This window comes from Strix uralensis, chromosome Z, assembly GCF_047716275.1.
Source record: "Strix uralensis isolate ZFMK-TIS-50842 chromosome Z, bStrUra1, whole genome shotgun sequence".
NCBI classification, from domain to species: Eukaryota; Metazoa; Chordata; class Aves; order Strigiformes; family Strigidae; genus Strix; species Strix uralensis.
Window position 1 is genome coordinate 8,009,212 of NC_134012.1, and position 21,070 is coordinate 8,030,281.

The following is a 21,070-nucleotide window of genomic DNA, read 5'->3' on the forward strand; positions in this document are numbered from 1 at the left end:
GGAGGGCAGACAGTCAGGCGTACCGCGGGCAGCTAAGAGCCGCTGTAGGAGAAGGGCCTCTCGGAGTTGGGCAGTCCTGTGTGAGGGGGCTCGGCCCGGCGGGGCTTGGCTTACGGGGTCCCGTGGCCGCCTCAGCCCCTCCGGGTGCTGTCTCGTCACCGGCCGCTCCGGGATCGGGGTTCTTCCCTCAAGCCCGGCGGTCGCAGCGGGGCCGCACGGCGCATGGGACCCGCCCGGGCTGAGGATGTCTGGAAGCTCCTCGGGAAGGCAGGCGGCGCCGGCGGAGGTAGGCCGCGGAGCCGGCGGGGAAAGGGGGCTCGGGGGCTGCTCTGCCAGCCGGGGCGAGCTGCGGCCGAAAGTCTGCCTTGAGGAAGGTTTCTGCAGTTTCCGGGAAGAGTCCGGCGACTCCGATTAGCGGTATTTTCAGGCCCGACAATTACTCCTTGGTCTCCTTGTTGGCAGTTCCTCTTCAGTGCGGTTTTTTTTTTTTTTTTTTTTTTAATATGTGTAAGATGTTTCTTTTCTTACTGGGGCAATGTGTAAAAAGGAAACCCCCTCACACGGTCGTATTAGGGCCGCTGCTAAATATGCAAATTCAACTAAAAATAGCTATTGTCAGAATAACGTTAAAACCAAACCATACAGAGACAAATCATCTTTCCCAATCGCTAATGCCGCTTACTCTCAGGTAATGTTTTGTCTGGTAATGGCCTGTTGCATTAATTTATAAGACATGTAAACTGTAGAGTATTCACGGACCTTTTTGGAGATGACGCGTCTATTCTGTTACTCCCATTTTAACAGAAGTGTCTTTCAGCGTATAGCCTGTCATGGTTTCTATGCTAAAAGTTTATTGTGTGGTTGTTAGCAGAGAAGAGTGTGTGGCCACTGTGATATTATTTTGGGACCACAGGTAGGCTGAAAAGTGGCTCTGGGGTGTGAGTTTGTACACCTGACCTAGCAAGGTATTTCTCAAATCCAAAATTAAATATTGATACTATTAGCACTGTCATTGTCAGACAGACTTCTGATACATGTGACAGTTTGATTCTAGATCAGTCCAAGCTTTCTTACACGACAGGCAAATACTTGATTTTATTGTGCTGCCTAAATAATTTCTCTCTGTTGCCTGTTTCTAACTTTTAAACACAAATGGCTGCACTGTAAATGTTGAAAAAAGAAAAGAAAAAGCTACATACTGAAACCTATACAGAGACAACATGAACTTGACCTTAATATAAAAATGCTATAAATAAGCTTATGGTATTTTTTCATTCTTGTATCTATTTTAATTTTACTTCTTTAGTTTGAATGTGTGTGTGTGTGTGTTCAAGTTTTCAACTTGTTCTGATTTGCCAATTTGCTGCAAAATATCACAACGTGTAAGGTGTAGCTTATTTTTAATGCTGAAGAAACTTGTGACTGACACATTCAAAAAGTGCCCATGTTTGTTGCTATCTAGTAGTATGACTTTCAGCGATAATTAAATTCTTTACATCTGTGAGAGATTCTTATATACACTTCATAAAAATCTCCAATTTACTAGACACAACTGTACCCAATTAAGGGGAGGAGAGTGCTATATTAATAGCAAAATGTTTGTATTTTACCAGGTAACAGATTGGTTGGCACATTCATTTGATGACTTCTTTGGAAACACAAATATTTCTCCTAGTGCCATTCCTGTGAAGACACTAGAAGGCAACTCTGGAAGAAACCAGCAGCAGAAGAAGAAAGACCTGTCTTCTGTGCCAGAAAGTAGCAAAACCAAAGTGCTGCCCAGAAAAAGAGCAAAGTCGACTTCAGTAGATCTGCCTTGTAACAAGTCCAGACAAAACTGGAGCCAGTCTCAAGATGAGCCATGGGTAGATAGATATAGACCTGAAACTCAGGTGTGAGAGTTATTCTAAGTGCTAATGTAGTAGTGACATTATAGTGTAACACTGTTGTGCTTCTGTTCATAATCTGTATCGGTCAGGTTCTAAGTATGTCTTATTGTATTAGGGCAGTGAACTACTAGTTTGATTTATTTACTGCCTGTAGGTAAGATTTTAATGAGCTATTTATTTGTATGAGATGTAATTTTTCCCCAAGCTTCCTGAGGAGATAAAGCTACTGATGAGATGTTATTTCCTGTCCATCCACTCCTAAACTGAATTTCAGCCATATCTGACAGCTCCAAGTACTAGTAAAATCCACAGCTAAAAAGAGAGACTGAGTTAGTGCACTCATTATGGAAAAGATAACAGAAATTATTTTGCATGTTACCAGAGAGCAATTAGCTGATCTATTAGCATGTTCAGAGTACTTGACTAATTGCAGTTTGCGCTCTCTCTTGCTTGCTTGACGCATCTTAGGCGTGACTTTGTGAGGGGTGTGGTATTGTGGTACCCTAGCGCTTCTAGGAGAAAGGACTCAAATCTGTAGTAAACCTGTCTTCACTGGTTCTGCTCATGGAGCAGCCTTTTCGCAGTGTGTTTTAAAGGTATCAGCATGTATGTTAACTATCTGTTAGCTTTGAGTGCTGGTTGATGTACGTAAGTTAGTGTAATACTTGTATTTTATATTTAAATATTTAATAGCTCCTCTCTGGAGAGGAATTGAGTTACAAGGCTGCAAGATGAGTGAGATGCATGAGATCTGCAGAAGTTCCAAAAACCTATGTAGTATTAGAGTTGGTAGAACCTAAAAGGTACCAGCTCCAGCAATAGCTATAAAGCATACTGACACAAACAGGCAAGATGATAATGTTGTTACTTTAGGAATAATAAATAATTCATTATTTCACAGCTGCAAGCAATAGAAAATTGGTTGTTGGAGGAAATGGGCTGAAATTATTATCCTTAACTGTTGCACTTACTTCTACTTAGCATAAACGTAGGTAACTGGAATATACACATATATGTCTGTTAATATTTTAGTCAGCATATATTCTGTTCTTAAATCTCATCATTACGGTCTTAGAAACTAAGAGGTGTATATATACATTTCATATATTTTCATCTTGTTTTAGAATGACCTTGCTGTGCAAAAGAAGAAAATTGAAGAAGTTGAAACCTGGTTAAAAATGCACATATTTCAGAGACAGCCAAAGCAGGTAATCTTGCTAAAATTAGCAGCTAGTGATACAAAACTGTACAAACGAGCTGGATTCAATTTTATTTTAATTTCAGAGAAAAACTGTACTTAGAGGTAGTGATTATGTACCTATTGCATTATAAGAAATCTGTTAAGAACACAGATTAGAGCTTGTACATTTGTTTTGGGCTAATGCTGCTAAGAGATAGATTATGGTTTTGCTCAGAAACATTATTTTTTAGCATCCAGTCAGTTTATACCTCTTCAGTGTGTGCTTGTAGCTGCATTTTATCTCCCACAGATTAATTTTAAATATCTTGGAAAATTTCCAGTTGCACCGAGTTGATGTAACAGGATGTTTTTAACTTCTTGATTGATAAGAGGGATTCTTAGACACATGCATAATTTACCAGTGTTGCCTAGTGTTCTTCAGACCCAATTCTCCAGTATCTATTATGCTGGTAGGCTACATGCTGTGCAGTTAACTAAATGGATACATTAAAAACTGAGAGCAGGGCTTCCCGAGTTCTGGTTTAGCTCTTTCTATCTGAATACTCAACAGGTAAATTAATAACACAAAGTACTTAACTCAGTTTTTATTGCAAAATCAGAATCATTACCAGAGCAACTAGAAGAAATCCAACCAGTATTAATTTTCAGCCAACTTTCAGATTTTTTTTCTTTTCCCTTGTGACAGGCTGGCTCTGTTTTACTGCTGACTGGTCCTGCTGGTTGTGGAAAGACTGTGACTGTACAAATATTAGCAAAAGATCTTGGTGTTCAGGTGCAAGAATGGACCAATCCAACATCTTTAGACTTCACAAAAGAAGAATTAAGGAATATATTTGGCCATGGTAAATTTTTTTTCCCTTTTTTGATTTATGTATTCTGTATTTTTTATTCTTTTGTGTTTGTCACATATGAAGTCAGATCCACATCCATGTAAGTCAGATCCTTAGTGTTTAATAAGAATCTTTCTTTTGCTTATATCTGAGAAGGGACTTAGTTTTTTTTACAGCGTTTACTCCAAAATAATTTACAATTCAAGTCAATATAGAGAGCTATGTAATAGCCTGGATATCATTTGAGCCAATTAAATAAAAATAGGTTAGTCTCTCTTCATCTGGGTCCTCAACTGAATTCTACCCTTTGAAAGTTCTCTTGTATTTGTCATGTGTTTGCCAAAGGGTTTAGCTGCTGGTGTTCAATGGCTACTGTCAGAAAATAGCATGGGTGGGTATTAGTTTTTGTGGGTATTTATATTCTACTTGGTATAATATAGGATACATATTTTTAATTAGTTTTCTTTTTCAGACTCAAATTTTCATACGTTTCCGAGTCAGGCCCAAGCAGCTCTCTTTCAAGATTTTCTATTAAGAGCAAATAAGTATAACAAACTTCAGATGCTTGGGGAGTCCTCAGCAAATGATAAAAAGATTATTCTTATTGAAGTAAGTGAAAACTTGTGAAATCTTGTTTTGAAAACAATACCTTTTATTATAATATTGACGTGCTAGCTTCAGCTGGTGGATTGGTGTTGCCAAAAGTTAGTCTGCTTTACTGCGGATGAATTCTTTATTACTTTTTGAGTCTATACAACAGTCTAGACCCAAGTTCTACCTGTAGTTAAACTATATAAGCTAATAGGCAGAAATTGGAGACTAATTTGTGTACAGAAATAAGTAATAGAGTATCGAAAAGTAGATCAAAACAATATTGAAAAGTCATACTTATGTTTCTGTGTGATTAGCTTTCCAGAAACATGTATGTGTATAAATAGGAAGAGAGGGGGAAATCCCCCCCACTATTCCTGTTACTTACGGATGCAGGAGAGTGTAGAAGGTATGTGAGAATTACACAGTCAGAAAGCATTTGAAATTCAGCATTCCTGGTCTTAAGCAGGGGGCGTTATTTGGGGCAGAGATGTGAACTCTGAAGGTTTGTGAGCCGTACTGGAAGGTACAGGAGAAGACATATTCAGGAGTGTGTTTTGATAGCATTTTCTTTATGAGGTTTTCCTTTTTTCTTTATGAGGTTTTCATTTTTTCTGAGAAGAATTTTATGAGTTACTAGTTATGATAGTCAAGTTGTCTGTAAACTTTCAAGAAAAAGAATGGATGAGACAAAAATTCTAGCTGAATAATGTGATGTACTGTAGAATTTAGGAAGCACAGTCTACTGTGACTTTTCTTCATAATGAAGTCACTTTCTTGTGTAGGTCCTCTGATATCTCAAGTAGTGTATCCTGCCATCTTCCTCAATGGAGCTGCTACCTTGAGTGTTTATCCTCTGAGTAAAACTCTGTCTAGCAGGCAATGTAATCACCCAAGGCTGTTTCTTAGGAAACAAGGACAGAAAGGAAATGTTTCTTTTTAGGTGATTGTTTTCCATAATGGAAGAAATAAATTCTGTGCATTGGGTTTTTTTTAATCTTTGTCTTTTTTTATCTTTGTTGTCTTCAGTGTTAGATGCATTCAAATTTAGTTGAAAGCAAGCTAACTAGAAAGAAAAATGTGTGTCAGCATAGTGTGCCATAATAGTCAGTCTGTGGGGAAGAATATTTACATCTGAATGTAATGACGGCCGTTCATTTGTTTTGAACAGGACATACCTAACCAATTCTATCGAGACCCTAGCAGTCTACATGAAATTCTCAGGTCAGTTGCAGCTAAGTTTTTAATGATTAGTTTTAGCCACTTGCAGTAAACTGCAGTTTGATTCTTACCATACTTGCTTATTTTTCAATTTAGGAGATTTGTTCGTAGAAGCAGATGTCCCCTTATATTTATAATTTCTGATAACTTCAGTGGAGACAGCAACCAGAGGTTGCTATTCCCAACGGAAATTCTAGAGGAGTTGTGTATATCCAATATTAGGTAAGATCTTTTATCTCATTAAAACTTGATTGAAATAAATGAGAAGTCAGAAACTAATTAATTTTTTTTAAATGAAATTCAACAGTTTCAAGCCTGTTGCACCAACAAATATGATGAAAGTTCTTAATCGAATAGCTGCAACAGAAGCTATTACGGTAAGTTGTCAAAACTGATAACTTCTGTGCAGTGCTAGGACCAAAAGATTTCAGACTTTCATACCTGAAATATGTTATTTATATTTGTTACTGTATTTGTTTGATCTTTGACAGCAGAGCCCCACACCCCCCCAAAAAAAGCACCAATTCCCCCAACAGAAAACAAGGGACAGATGGAAAGGGATCTTGTTTTTAAGTTTAATTCCACTTGATCGTTGGTCTAAGTCTTCGAAGTTACTTCTGAAAATTCTTCTACCTCTTGCAGAAACTATATATATATGAAACAAGTGATAGGAATAAAAGTAATTTTCATTGTATCCAGGAAGGCCAGAAGAGGTCATGAACCTAAATCCTCTATTATTCCTAAACTGTTTTGATTACAACCAGGTCTAATACTGAGTGACACCTTGCAAAGAATTACATGCAGTATTCTCTTTAATATTGCTATTTAAAATGTGGCAAAGTGTTTAAATGTTTTAAAGTTAGCAGTATTACATGGTTTTGAGCAAATGGTGGATGGTCATGCAGTGTATTTCAGAGGTGGGTCCCCACAGCCAGAATAATATTCAAATATTCCTTTTCCTAGTTTTTCTTATTACATTGAATGTTGCTTTTCCTTGTAGAACAGAGAAAAGAATTATGCTCTTGATAGAACTTCTCTGGAGTTGCTTTGCAGAGGTTGTTCAGGTGATATAAGAAGTGCAATAAACAGTCTTCAGTTTTCTTCTATGAAAGGTAAATACATATGGTTTTAAGTGAATGACATTTTGACCATTTCTGCTGTAAAGGTATTCTGTTTACTGTTGCAGCACAGCTGGGTGAGCTGTGCAAAACATTTTTGACATGCTGCTCTGGAGCAGAAATAAAAGGCATAAAGGTGTGGGTTTGGTTTTTTGATGCTGAAAATGTTTTAATTCAAGAGTGTTGTAGTCTTAAAAATGACTAATATCTGCTATCTATGTGTTGATGTAATTTAATGGACTGCTCTCTCTTCTTCTTGATATCTTTGCTATTGGTCAGTATTTACTGTTCAAAGCTTTTATGATGCAACCTTAATTTGAAAGGGATGTCTTCATTGTTCTTATACTTCTCCATGTCCTTATCTCTACCCTTAAAGCATTTCTGAAATAGTCCATTAACTCTGTATACAGAATTTATGTAATGATTGATTTTTGCTTTGGAGTTCCTATGTCTGTTGGTAAATTGAAAAGCTGTGAGGTGGCATGACCTACTATGAAGTTACTGAGTGTATTATAGAATAACTTTGAAGTTCAGTGTTTTAGTAGTCGTCAAAAGTACTTGGTTGGACAACGCTCAAATCAGACTTAGTTCAGGATTATTTTAAATGTTTCAACATTGAAAGAAAACGGGAGACTTATGTCATAGCTTTTATAAGGACTGGAAGTCAGTAATTGTTAACTTGCATATATACAAGTTACATAATATATGATTTTTAAAAGCAGTACTCTGGTATGGTAGTTCATTCTAAGAACCGTTAGATGGTGCCAGCATTTATAATCAACCTAGAAATAAGGAACTGAATTCAACAGTTGTCTTCTGCTGTATGTTGTAAAGCTAGCAATGATGTTGCTGCTTTTACTCATTTTCTCTTCCATCCACCTTGCAAATAGAAAATGTGCTCATGAGTACAGGATTAAATGCAGTTTAAGTCCTTGTTGTAAGGAGTTTTAGAATATATTGACATTAACTTAGCTGTGTTAAATTACATGAGGGAAAGAGTAAAGTTTCTAGGTTTAACTTGCAAACGTGGAAAGTAAATTCTTCTGATGTTGTCTTCTAGTATACTAAGTTTGTATTGTTCTGTATTAATGAGAAAAATATAAAATTCTTCTCGGTAAAATCATTTTGATGATAATGCCATTAAGTTAATAAATAGTACGTTAGTGATACCGGAGGTTTGCAGTAGCTCACTAAGTAGCTTCTACATACTCTAGAAAATCTAAATAGTATTAAAATGACCAGTTTGTGTAATTTTTAATAAATTACCTTGGAACAGTAAGAACATGAAAGTTATAAAGAGGACTTGCGAGAACACAAAGCCATATGGCATGACAGCTTCTGTACATGACATCTCAGAATCATGTACTCAAGTCATACTACACTGAACATTCTCTTGCATTTTCTTTAACAGATTGCGAAGAGCCTCCGTCATGTTGAATAGAAATTTTTTAGTTGTTCAGGTATTTCAGTTAGGTAAATGATTGTCAGCCAGTGATATTTTGTAAATTTTGGAGACACCTCACCTCCTTGTTGATCTCCTGAGAATGCAGTATTGGTTTTTACATGTATATTTTCTTTCTTCACTTGTGTATATGTGTAACCACAAGTGATACATTCACTTTGTAGGAGTATTAATGGGTAAAATGGATCCATGGTAATTGTGGGAGAAAAGAAAGATAAATATTTAAAGGATGAGTTCTCCTAGCTCAGCAAGGAAATGTTCACCTGTCACTAAATCAAATTGTGGGTGAAAATTTTTGAGTTCTAAATTGGAGTAGAAGAAGGGTTTTATTCCTTGGAGCTCAAAACATCATGGAAATTTGTAGGCTGTTGGAAGAATCACCTAAATGAAAGGTTTTCTTTGCTGCCTCATATTTCAATGAGGGTATTATACAGATAATGCAAATAGAAGATGAATTGATAAGTGAACAGAATGTAACTGAAATATAATTTAAATATATTTGCACTTGTACTTTATAAACAAGAAATTTTTAAGAAAAGCAAGTTGAGGATGCATCAGAACTAGAACGAATAAGCAAGAATGCTAGCTTTTTTAATGACAGATATTTATTATTCCAAAAAGTACTTTGCACCTCAGCTGTAGCTTCAGGTAGAGAAGTGGAATGAAGCATGCTAGTTTAGGTGACTGGCTTGTCTTCCTAATAAATGAGTTTTCTCTTAGTGCCCCTATTTATTTAATCTTTTCTGTTAGTTTTTTTTAAATTATTATTTGTTTATTTAGAACATTAGCAGTAGCAATGTAATGGAAAACTTTCTTGGAATCATGTACTGTATCCTGATTGTAGTTTTGCTTTTATTGGTAGACTGCTCATTGGAGAAAGCATTTTGGTCAAGGAAGAAAAGGATCTCCAGACTAAAACATGAAGCAGCAGCAGTATCAAAAGTAGGAAAGAAAAGTAAATCTGATACTTCAGAAGACCAGGAGATACAAGCTATTGGTGGCAAAGATGCTTCCATCTTTCTTTTCCATGCTCTGGGGAAAATAATTTACTGCAAAAGTAAGAAAACTTTGATTTATTCTTCCTTTCAACGGGCAAAGCATGTCAGCTGCTGATAGCTAGATTTGCTAAAGTAAGGCTTAGAGTGACCTCTAGTTTGCATGTTTGGTCATCAATAACAGTATTAAAACAGGAATAAAAGTTTGTTGTAACTGAGATTGCAGCTGTCTGTATCTATTAGGTAAATAAATGTTTCATTAAGATGTACTGCATGTATGTATTAAAATTACATAGCTCTAGTTGCATTAGATCCACGTGCTGTCATGCACACAAAGCTCGATAGATATCCAGCACATTTGTTGTTTTGTACAAAAGCAATATTGCTTTTCTGCAGAATAATACATTGTTGTATGGTTATATTCTATATTCATCTCTATTCCTAAAGGTTACAAAACATCTCCACAGCCTCATAGCTACTGCCTCCCTTATTTGTGTATCTGCTGTCTTTTCCTCCCTACTTGCTATCTCAACTCTGTGTTTCTCTTTAACAGACATATGTGCTCTCTCCTGACTTGAAAACCTGTTCCATTTCTGTTGTACCCTGTCTCCCCTTCCAGCTCTCCAAATAACTTCCACCTTACTACTACTGAAAGTTCTACTTTTTATATGCTTAGATTCTGTAAATATACAGAAGCCATCTGCTCCCTGTGTGTGGATACAGTACTGGTTTTTTAACATTTAAAACATGTAATTCATAAGCATTTGGTACTTATTAAACTCGTACCATCTGCACTCAGCTAAATCAGGAGCCATAATGCCATTGGCTGTACATGTTTTGGTAATAATTCACAATATCGGTTCCAAAATGATCTGAGGAGAAATGGTGAGATGAGGGAATATGAAAATAATTAAATGAAATTTGTTACATGAAGTGTAATGTAATTTATTACATGTTATTGACTATGCAGTATTGACTATATAATTAAGTACTCATGCTTGCATCAAGAGTTTTCTGGGAACTGGAAATGGTATAATCCAGTTGCTGGTAGAGTTGACAGTTGCTAAAAGAATGCTCATATATACAGAAACTACTATTCATGCAGTTACCTGTCTTTGTTCTTGCTCCTGGCTAATTTTTATTCTAATTTTGAATATTTAATCTGAAATGCATGTCTTCTGGCTTTTTTGATTATGTGCAGAAATGTAACAACACTTCCGATACTAAAAGACTAAAAATTGTAAAATCCTTTGTAGGAGAACCAGTGTCAGAATCAGAATTTCCTCAGCTGCCTGCTCACTTATCAGAATACCGTCGAGACACCTTGCTTATTCAGCCTGAGGTACATCTCCAATAACTATTAGATTCCAGTTTGGTTTGAAAAAAACAAACCCAAACTCTTAAGTGATTGATGCAAATTCTCAAGCACAGTGGTTTTGTCACTGCTCTTAATATATGTGTATTCAGTCTGTCTAAGTTACAGAACAATCTGGAAAGGACCTTGGAGGCTAACTTCAACAGTAGATTAGGTTCCCAGGCTCTTGATCTGTCAAGTTTTGAACATCTCCAGGGGTAGAAATTCTCTCACCTTGCTGATGGACTTGTAGTGGAAGGTAGACTTTCCCTTGCTGCAGTCTGTGATTGTTACCTCTGATCCTTTTGCTGTGCATTGCCAAGAGAAGTCAAGAGTTCACCTTTCTGTTACCACTCATTAAGAGAGTTAAGACAGCAATGGCTTCTGCCCCCTCCATCCCCACCACTAGCCTTCTCTGGGAGCAAACCAACCTCCCTTTTGTATATAAGCATCACTTTGTGGATTATGTGTGCCAGCTCCCTAACCATCTAAATGTACCATAACTTTTATAGGATGCTTTTCCTTATACACTGTGTAAAACTGGAGCTTTTTTTTCCCTAATAGGCTATTGTGGAAAAATCCCATATGTCTGGAAGCATGTTTAATTTATACCTTCACCAGAACTACGTAGACTTTTTTTCTGATATAGATGATGTAGTGAGAGCCAGTGAATATTTGAGCACTGCGGATGTCCTTTGTAGTAATTGGAGTGTAAGTGTCATCTTTTTATGCACACATACTTTTTTTTAATACTCTGACATTGAGCTTCTAGACTTTTCTCTAACTGTTCATGAATGTTTACTTCAAGCTTAGAGTGTAGGTGACAGTGAATTGTTAATGAATGCTAAAATGCATCACCTGTAGAAGAGATGCAGGTGCAACTTTTTGTCCAGCTTCTGTCAGTATTTTATTATAGTGGGTTATAGTGTTTGTAAAATTTTCTACAAAGTATTTTTAAATAGGACATATTTACGCTAAAAATGTATTTGAGTCTGTATGCTATGTCCCTGAAGTAATTGAGCTAGCTTTTTCATTCAGCCACTTTGAGTAAAAGTTTCACAGTAATCTGAATATATTCTGGGCATGTCATGTCACTGCAATTACAGAGTGTGCTCTACTTGAAATGAGACACACTGTACAGAGACCTTGAGTTCACATAATCACCAATTTCTCTATTAGACGCGGCTTGTGATGGAAAAATACAGTGCATCTGTGGCTACCCGAGGAGTGATACATTCAAATAGGTCCAGAGCCTTTGCCCACCACCAAGGAGGGATGGGGTTCCGGCCTTTACATAAACCCCAGTGGTTCTTTATCAATAAAAAGGTAAATGCTTGATTTTGAATTTTTTGTTTGTTTTTTTTGTTGTTGTAAGGTATGACAGTTGAGTAGTATAGATGACACCAAGCTGTGTGGTGCAGTTGATTTGCTGGAGGGAAGGGATGTGCCATCCGGAGGGACCTGGACAGGCTGGAGAGGTGGGCCTGTGCAAACCTCATGGAGTTCAACAAGGCCAAGTGCAAGGTCCTGCACATGGGTCGGGGCAATCCCAAGCACAAATCCAGGCTGGGCGATGAGTGGATTGAGAGCAGCCCTGCAGAGAAGGACTTGGGGGTGTTGGTTGATGAGAAGCTCAACATGAGCCAGCAGTGTGTGCTCACAGCCCAGAAAGCCAACTGTGTCCTGGGCTGTATCCAGAGCAGTGTGGCCAGCAGGGCAACGGTGGGGATTCTCCCCAACTGCTCTGCTCTCATGAGACCCCCCTGCAGTGCTGTGTCCAGCTCTGGGGGCACCAACATCAGAAGGGCATGAACCTGCTTGAGCAGGTCCAGAGGAGGCCACAAAGATGCTCAGGGAGCTGGAGTACCTCCCATGTGAGGACAGGCTGAGAGAGTTGGGGGTGTTCATCTGGAGAAGAGAAGGCTCTGGGGAGACCTTAGAGTGGCCTCCCAGGACTTAAAGGGGCTACAGGGAAGATGGGGAGGGATTCTTTATCAGGGAGTGAAGGGATGGGACAAGGGGCAACAGTTTTAAGCTGAAAGAGGGCAGATTTAGGTTAGATGTAAGGAAGAAATTCTCCCCTGGGATGGTGGTGAGACCCTGGCATAGGTTGCCCAGAGAAGCTGTGGCTGCCCCCTCCCTGGAAGGGTTCAAGGCCAGGTTGGACGGGGCTTTGGGCAACCTGGGCTAGTGGAAGGTGTCCCTGCCCATGGCAGGGGGGTTGGAACTGGTTGATCTTTAAGGTCCCTTCTAAGACAAACCCTTCTATGATTCTGTGATTTTGTCACAGTGCTAAATTTGTCAAATATCCTATTTTGATACTTCTAAAAGCACTTCTAAAAAGCATTTTCTTGAATAGTTACATTTGTATTATTCCTTTAATGGAAAAATAAATTGGAGGCCTCTGACAAAATCTGATTCCTGTGTCTAAATTAGCATACCGCTGGGAGAGTCTTAAATTAATGGAGACACAATTAGTGTTAGAATATTATAAAGTGTTCCTAAAAGTAAGTTTAAGTTTTTGTGCAGTTTAAATCACATTAAACTGTTGTGTAAGTTGAACAAATTACTGGAATTATGTTTTATATGTGTATCAGAAATAGGTTGTTCATGAGATGCCAAAGCTCTTGGCAATTTTTAGTGTTTGAACTAACACTTCTCTTGATGTATCTGTCAAAAAGTATTGGTCTGGATGGGTGGGGAATTCTATAATCAAGGGATAAACATTTTCTGGAAATTTTAATGCCCAGCAAAAGGCAAAAATGAAGGAATGGACCATTTTTATGATCTGTATATGTTAACTCTAACTGATTATCTTTTTTTCTGGTCTCATTTTTCAGTAACTTGTGTATAGTCATCCAGCAGGCAAAAAGGAAGTCTTGTCTTTTATGGTACAGAATATCTACATTAATAATGATTTACCCAGTTTTTTACTTATGTTTCTCTTTCCCCCAACTCTTACAGTATCAAGAAAATTGCCTTGCTGCAAAATCTCTCTTTTCAAGCTTCTGTTTACCACCCGAGTGTCTTCAGACAGAGCTATTGCCTTATCTTGCTATGTTAGCAAATCCAATGAGAAACCAAGGTAAGATGGGTGTAACTCTTGATCGTGGACTCTTTTTTTGTAATTGAAGCATACTGAAAAATTTTGTAACCCAACATGTCAATACTACCTGTGGTTTTGCCTCAGTAAGAAAAATACTTTTGATAAATGCATATAGCTGATATCCAAAAATATTTCTAGTAACATAGCCAAAATTAAAGCTGTCCTGTTAGGTTTGAAGCAACATCAAGAACTTTTTTAAAACTTATGTAACTGAAAGAATTAAAACAATTTAAAAATATTTCCAATACAGTTGGAACTAGGTGATCTTTAAGGTCTCTCCCAACCCAAACCATTCTAAGATTCTGTGAAGTATCTCTCTTGGCTGAAGTGGGGCGTATGTGATGCTTTACAAATGTGTAAGATGGCTCCTCATGTTGGAGTATTAGAAATAATTTTTCCCTTTTTTTACTGCATGGATTTCTGGTATCTGTGTACTGAATTCATCATGATGCTCTCTCACTCACTCTCTTAAGATCCTTGCATAGTCTTTCTGCCTGCCCACGTCTTTACTAGCTTGTCTACCTGGGTGGCATTGGCAAACTTGCTCATTTCACTCTTCACCCCCTTTTATGACAGGGTTATGTTAAAGAGTGTACTGCATAGGCCAGGTCCTAGCACAGATTGCTGCAGAACTTATTGGCAACTTACTTCCATTGCAAGAGTTAACTATTACCTCGTACCCCTCTCCCCACTTCCTATTCATTAATTATTTACCAAAATTTACTAGTAAAGTTGTTCTCTTAGGCTTAGGGCTTCTCTTAAATTTACTAGAGGATTTGGTGAGAAGACTTTTGGAAACCTAGTAGTCAATATTAACTAGACATTTGTTGCTTATTGATTCCTTTCCAGTAATATCAACAGACTTAAAAGGCTTTAAAAAGCCTTTCCCAGATAAAGTAAACAAAATCCAAGTTTGCAGTGCATTAAAAAAATGTGTAACCTGAGGTAATCCAATAGCACACAGGTCATGCTGAAAAATTTACTTTGTGTAGTACATAATCCAAAAATTATTGTTTAGACAGCTGGGTCACATGCTATGTTAATTACTTCTAATAAAAGGTTTCATGTCTTAACTAAGGCCTTGACATCAGGATGAATTAATTTTGAAGGCTATGGCATAATAACTACATCATAAATACACAGTTGATGAGCGTCAAAATTTTTTTATGTGTAGGCAATCTGTAAATATGGTGAAGTGGTAAGCAGTTTGAAAAAACAAACATAGACACTAGTGCAGTGTTTTGGTATCTAAAATAATTGCAAATATATATAGGAACTTTTCACAGAATCACAGAATCATCTAGGTTGGAAAGGACCTTGAAGATCATCTAGTCCAACCATCAACCCAATATTAACAGTTCCCAACTACACCATATCCCTCAGCGCTATGTCGACCCAACTCTTAAGCACCTCCAGGGATGGGGACTCCCACCACCTCCCTGGGCAGCCCATTCCAATGCCTAACAACCCCTTCTGGAAAGAAATGCTTCCTAATATCTAGTCTAAACCTTCCCTGGCACAACTTGAGGCCATTACCTCTTGTCTTATCGCTCATTACTTGGTTAAAGAGGCTCATCCCCAGCTCTCTGCACCCTCCTTTCAGGTAGTTGTAGAGGGTGATGAGGTCTCCCCTCAGCCTCCTCTTCTCCAGACTAAACAACCCCAGTTCCCTCAGCCACTCCTCATACGACATGTGCTCCAGACCCTTCACCAGCTTTGTTGCCCTTCTCTGGACACGCTCGAGTAATTCAATGTCCTTTTTGCAGTGAGGGGCCCAAAACTGAACACGGTATTTGAGGTGTGGCCTCACCAGTGCTGAGTATTATGAATTATTTATTTTCCAGTATGTTTAATTGTATGTGCATTATGATCTACATAGTATGATACTGGTGATTCTTTGTTCTTAGCTCAGATTGCTTTTATCCAAGACATTGGGAGGCTGCCACTGAAAAGACATTTTGGAAGGTAAACTTGACTTCTGTATTTTCTTAAAGTACGACTTTCTTTCTTAATATACTGAGGAAAGAACCCTTTCATAGAGAAACATCTTCAGTGTACATCTATGATGTGACATTTTCCCTCATTTGCAGCATGATAATTTTGTATTTTGCCTTTTAAAACTTTTTCCAGTTCAAATCTATTTTTCATTACAATGTTAGTAGCAACATTTTTCTACAGTCTTGCTTTTAATCCTGGTTTAGCTTTCTTTTCCATTGTATCAAATATTAGCTCTGTCCTAGACACATTTATATTTCTCCAGTGCATGATCTGAATAAAATATTTTTTTTACAGTCAAAAAGATTTATGTGAGAATAAAACTGAATTGATGCAAAGAGTATAGTGCAGTTTGCCTATTGTTTGTCAAGACAAAACATTAATCTGGAAGGTTGATAAAACATTCTGTGTTCACATGCATGTTAGTTAGAGGTGTAAGAAAGTATAATGGGAAATCATTCTTATTTCCGTTGAAGCAGTTGTATATCTATGAAACTACAAAGTATTTTAATGAGTGCTTCCTCTGAAATTAGCTAGCAGCACTGGGTTTTATTTTGTGGAATTTTTGCCTGTTGGACTACTTACAGTAAACCTTTGTTTAGAATCCATGTTTTTAATAAAACTATAGCTACTGAACTTCCTCTGTCTTAGACATTAAATATTGAAAAAATACTTATTTCAACTGTGAGACTCTAGTGCTCTACTTACCTACAGATTGTGTAGTGCTCATGGGGTGATGTGGCATGACGTTATATTGTGACTCTAGTGAGCCCTCTGAATTAGAGGCATCACTTATACTAGTAGATTCTCAGTTACATGTCTATAACTTTGATAGCTCTGAAATTTAGAAAAAGTTTTAATTGTGGTGGTCTGTTTCTAATAAAGGATCAAGATCACAGCTGGAATGAGACTAACTCTTTAGAGAGAGAGTTTGTTAGGGCATCTGACAAAGCTTCTCATTTATTCCTGTGGTTTTTGCTGTCTGACTTTAACTATGAAATACTGGCCTGTAAGGTAAAGACTGTATTACCCAAGAACCACCCTGTTCCCCAACTTTTGTATTAAAAGCCATTTTGGTTGCTAGTCAGGAAGTAAGGGAAGTGTCGCTAATGTCTTTGCAGTCTCCCTTGTCTAAATGCTTGTAACTTTATAAATTAATTGCAGACTTTCTTATGCCATTAATTTTGTCTGCAGCATACCTTTAAATATTGAGAAAATTTTTGTATCTACACTAGTAAGTTTGGTGTGTGTCACTTAGTTTTATCTGAGAGGTAACTTTTCTTCTGAAAACACTGTAATCCTTTTTCATTTGTTCACTATTTTGGAAAGGAAGCATAGAGAAACATAGGTATTTTAGTAAGCATTTGCTTCCTTCAGGAATCCTAATTGAATATTAATTTGTGTTCTTAATCAGTCCTTAAAATAACTTACGTGCAGATGTTTTAATGGAAATAAGAATATTTTATTTACTTTCCAGTATATTTATTAATGGAATGAGAATAGTACTATAGTAAGAAAACTGGTATCAAGGAGAGTGCATAGTATTTGATCAGCTGGAATTGGTGTCAGGATGAGTTTTTGTCAGTAACTAAGTTTTTATTATTCCCAGGCCAAGTGGGAAAATAATAAAGGAACACTGGTAACATGCTGATATAGAGATGCCTGAAAGATTGAGAAGTCCAAATAATAAATTATAAAATATAGAAAGATTTCCTTTCCACTTTTTTTTTTTTTTAATTTGCCTGTTTCCAGTTAAATTGCTTCCTGTCCTAAAGGATTTTGGCTTTGCTTGGAAAGGGTCTGATGTACCATGGGCTGTTGTCAGTAACTAGACTGTTTGCAGTTCCTGTGCGTGAGGAAAGCTCAGCAAAACCACTGTTACCATAAGGAAGACACTTGAAGCAACAGTGGGTACTGGGACAGCGACAGAGCACAAACATGATTTGGTATTTTGCTGTTGCTGTAGTTTGAGGCTGGGTAGGGTAGCCCTCTCTCTGAGAGGAGCTCCTGTGTCTTCTGTAGGCTGTCATGTAAGCAGTGCGGTGTTGAGTTCTGGGCACAATACCTGGAAGACATGTGCAGAGCTGTAAAAACATAATACCAAAGATAGTGATGTAAGCCAGAATGTGTATAGTGTGAATTAACTGCGATTGATGGAGGGTTTACTGCCAGAAAAGGAGAGAGCTGTTAAGTACCAGTGAAGAGGGGTGACAGATGTGGTTCATGGGCAGTCTTTTCTGTTGCAGCTTCTGTGTGAGAGAGCAGACGTTTTCTCATGGTAACTTACTGTCGCAATGGTAATTTTACAGGTTAAAGCTTGAAACACTTACTGATAAAGATCCTGGGATACCAGACTTATTTGTTAGCTCTGAGGGGGACTGTACCGATGTGCATGCTATGGAGATGGCTCCACAGATGGAGAAAAATGGAACGAATGAGAATGAATCGGATGGATTCCCTCTCTCTTCTAGCCAGTGCAGTGGAAGTGAACTACCTGGCAGCCAGCCTCAGCCTGTTGCAGCTCAAGCAATCATGGAGGAAGATGAATTAAAAATAGAGGAATATGATAGTGACTAGTACAACAAAATATCAACCACTGACTTGCCTGAATAGATTAATATGTTACAAAGGTGTTTGCTAAAGAGAGTATGGTCTGCACAAAAGGACTGTGTTAGCTACTTAAGTGGGCTAGGAGGCCAAATCTGAACATGCTGTGTCAGCTTCCTCTTAACTTTGCAGCATCACGCCTGAGCTGAATACTAAATTACAAGCTATTCCCTGCCTCTCCTGAGCCATGAAATAATCTATATTGATAAAAAGAGAATAATAAATGATGACTGAAACTAGTTTGAAAGAGACTGTAGATCAGCAGTGTCACTCTTAAGTTATTTTTATTTTTTACACATTTTAATTTAGTTTGTAATTGTACAGTGTGTTTCCTGAGTACACACTTGATAAGTTGAAGGTTTTATTAAATTTAATACCTTCAAAAAAATTGCTGTTTGCAAGCTTGGCCCTTTTGAAAGAAGAGACTGAAGTGTACATGTAAAATATTCCATACTCATGATGTAAATAAAACTCCTACTGTATTAATACTGTTTTGTACTCTGCTACAGATTTGTATGTGTTTATAAATTGAACATATGTTGTACAACAGATTATTTTGGATTCCTTTTTGAAAGATATTTTCATAACTTATGGAGGGGAAGATACAACAATCAATCATAAGTCCTTCTTAATGCTTCTTACCCAAATCCAGGCTGGGCGATGAGTGGATGGAGAGCAGCCCTGCGGAGAAGGACTTGGGGGTTCTAGTGGATGGAAAACTGACTGTGACCCAGCAATGTGCACTCACAGCCCAGAAAGCCAACCGTGTCCTGGGCTGCATCCAGAGCACTGTGGCCAGCAGGGCGAGGGAGGGGATTCTCCTCTACTCTGCTCTCGTGAGACCCCCCTGCAGTGCTGTGTCCAGCTCTGGGGCACCAACATCAGAAGGGCATGAACCTGCTTGAGCAGGTCCAGAGGAGGCCACAAAGATGCTCAGGGGGCTGGAGCACCTCCCCTGTGAGGACAGGCTGAGACAGTTGGGGGTGTTCATCTGGAGAAGAGAAGGCTCCGGGGAGACCTTAGAGTGGCCTTTCAGGAGGGAAGGTGGGGGGACACTCTTTAATAGGGGGTGTAGGTAGGGATAGGATGAGGGGTAATGGTTTTAAGCTGAAAGAGGGCAGATTTAGATGAGATATAAGGAAGAAATTCTTCCCTGTGAGGGTAGTGAGGCCCTGGCACAGGTTGCCCAGAGAAGTTGTGGCTGCCCCCTCCCTGGAAGGGTTCAAGGCCAGGTTGGACGGGGCTTTGGGCAACCTGGGCTAGTGGAAGGTGGCCCTGCCCATGGCAGGGGGGTTGGGACTAGATGGTCTTTAAGGTCCCTTCCAACCCAAACTGTTCTATGATTCTCATCCTTTGTATTCTGTAGGCAGTTAACGGTGTAGTGTGCAGTTTTTCTCCCTGAATTGCAGTTGCGCTGAGGGAAAGAATAATGCTGTGTTTGGGAACTGATGCGTGAGAAGTGTGTTGTGGTTGCCTATGCTTCTCTGTAACTGGGATTGGTCCATGCAAATCAATCTAACATACTGCTGTGGTTAGTGATACCATGGGAGTAACAAAAAAATCAAACCAAACAACTTTGAATGTGTAATGTGCGTTTGCATTTCTGTATTGCTTACATCCGGAGTTTAGTGGAAGAAAATAAGTGTTTATCTACAATAACCTTGCTATTAATGCTATTAAAAAATCCAGATTTGTCCTTTCTCAAGGGACAGATGTAGTCTGTCCATATTTAATTTTGAAGAGGGAAATTTCTCCCTTAATTCTTAAATCCTGTTACAGCTGTACTCATTACAGCAAAGTCTAAACTTTTTTGGTTGTTGATGCCCCTTAACACCTTTTGCCCTCTCCAGGGTGTTTTGGATGGGATGAGCCCTGCTCAGCTTAGGTGGTAGCTCATTTCTCTTGGGCCTCCTGCAGTTGTGTGTCACTGAAACACCACCTGACCCCTCTTGTGCTTCCAGGGGGGCCTCCAGTGCAAATGACAATAAGGCATGAAATACTCATTTTTACTTTGCAAGCAAAACTCCGTGAAACTTCTTTATATCTTTTCAGCTTTCCTTACAGTAGTATCAGGTAATCAGTAGTAGTAATAGAGTTACTTTCACATCAACTACTTTGCTTTACTGCGGGCCTTGCCCTTACTAGGGCAGTATTCAATACTCACCTGGTTAATTACAAATTGTAATAGTAGAGACTTATCACTATCAACTACAGTGTTCATATAATTGGTGTAAAACCTCTTTCACATGAAAACACACAAAAAAAAGCATTCTCTTTAATAATTTCTTCTGCTCGAATGTCTATGCTATTGCCTCTGAATTGCAGTGGTGTGCAAAATGTGTGAACAGGATGGAAGCCCCAAATTGTTGAAGTGCTAGTGAGCACCCTATTAGAGCCAGTGCCAAATTAACATTAAATCAATCCCCAGGTAAGCCAAAGGGAAGTGCTGACAGCTGTTAAGCTTGTGTAGCTGCAAGCAGGCACAAGAACGAGTGTCAGTGCTCCAGCCCACCCTCCTAGCTATCTCTAGGGAGTAGAAGAGTCTGTTTTGGCTCCCTCAGCAATGTTATCATAATAACAAGGTGGGGGAAGGAAAAGAACCACCCTAGGAGTGATTTAGGAGCATCCCAAGAAGGAGAGATACATGGGGGTTTTTTGTGTGGTCAAAGAATTTCAACAGTTATGACAGCCTTTGGGAAAC

General features: G+C 38.4%; 1 protein-coding gene across 5 annotated transcripts; it reads left to right on the forward strand.

The window, feature by feature from the left end:
• Nucleotides 1-12: 12 nt before the first annotated feature.
• On the forward strand, nucleotides 13-18,913 carry RAD17 (RAD17 checkpoint clamp loader component). Of its 5 annotated transcripts, none has more exons than XM_074856016.1 (16): nucleotides 13-286; nucleotides 1,614-1,892; nucleotides 3,014-3,097; nucleotides 3,776-3,932; nucleotides 4,393-4,529; nucleotides 5,683-5,735; nucleotides 5,829-5,954; nucleotides 6,040-6,109; nucleotides 6,733-6,844; nucleotides 9,175-9,369; nucleotides 10,564-10,649; nucleotides 11,226-11,372; nucleotides 11,841-11,987; nucleotides 13,626-13,746; nucleotides 15,675-15,732; nucleotides 18,072-18,913. In XM_074856016.1, exons 1-16 carry the CDS (start codon nucleotides 245-247, stop codon nucleotides 18,337-18,339), a joined length of 2,082 nt encoding a protein of 693 aa, XP_074712117.1. In that variant the 5' UTR covers nucleotides 13-244; the 3' UTR covers nucleotides 18,340-18,913. The 5 variants fall into 5 exon arrangements, with proteins under 5 accessions (XP_074712117.1, XP_074712118.1, XP_074712116.1 ...); XM_074856017.1 differs by lacking the exons at nucleotides 13-286; nucleotides 18,072-18,913 and adding exons at nucleotides 316-688; nucleotides 17,515-17,705; XM_074856015.1 differs by lacking the exon at nucleotides 13-286 and adding an exon at nucleotides 317-688.
• Nucleotides 18,914-21,070: the final 2,157 nt, after the last annotated feature.

Coding starts and splice junctions, on each gene's coding strand:
- RAD17 (XM_074856015.1), top strand. CDS start 536: ATGTGTAAAAAGGAAACCCCCTCACACGGTCGTATTAGGGCCGCTGCT. Junction 689..1,613: donor CTAATGCCGCTTACTCTCAG/GTAATGTTTTGT, acceptor GTATTTTACCAG/GTAACAGATTGGTTGGCACA. Junction 13,747..15,674: donor AAATCCAATGAGAAACCAAG/GTAAGATGGGTG, acceptor CTTTGTTCTTAG/CTCAGATTGCTTTTATCCAA.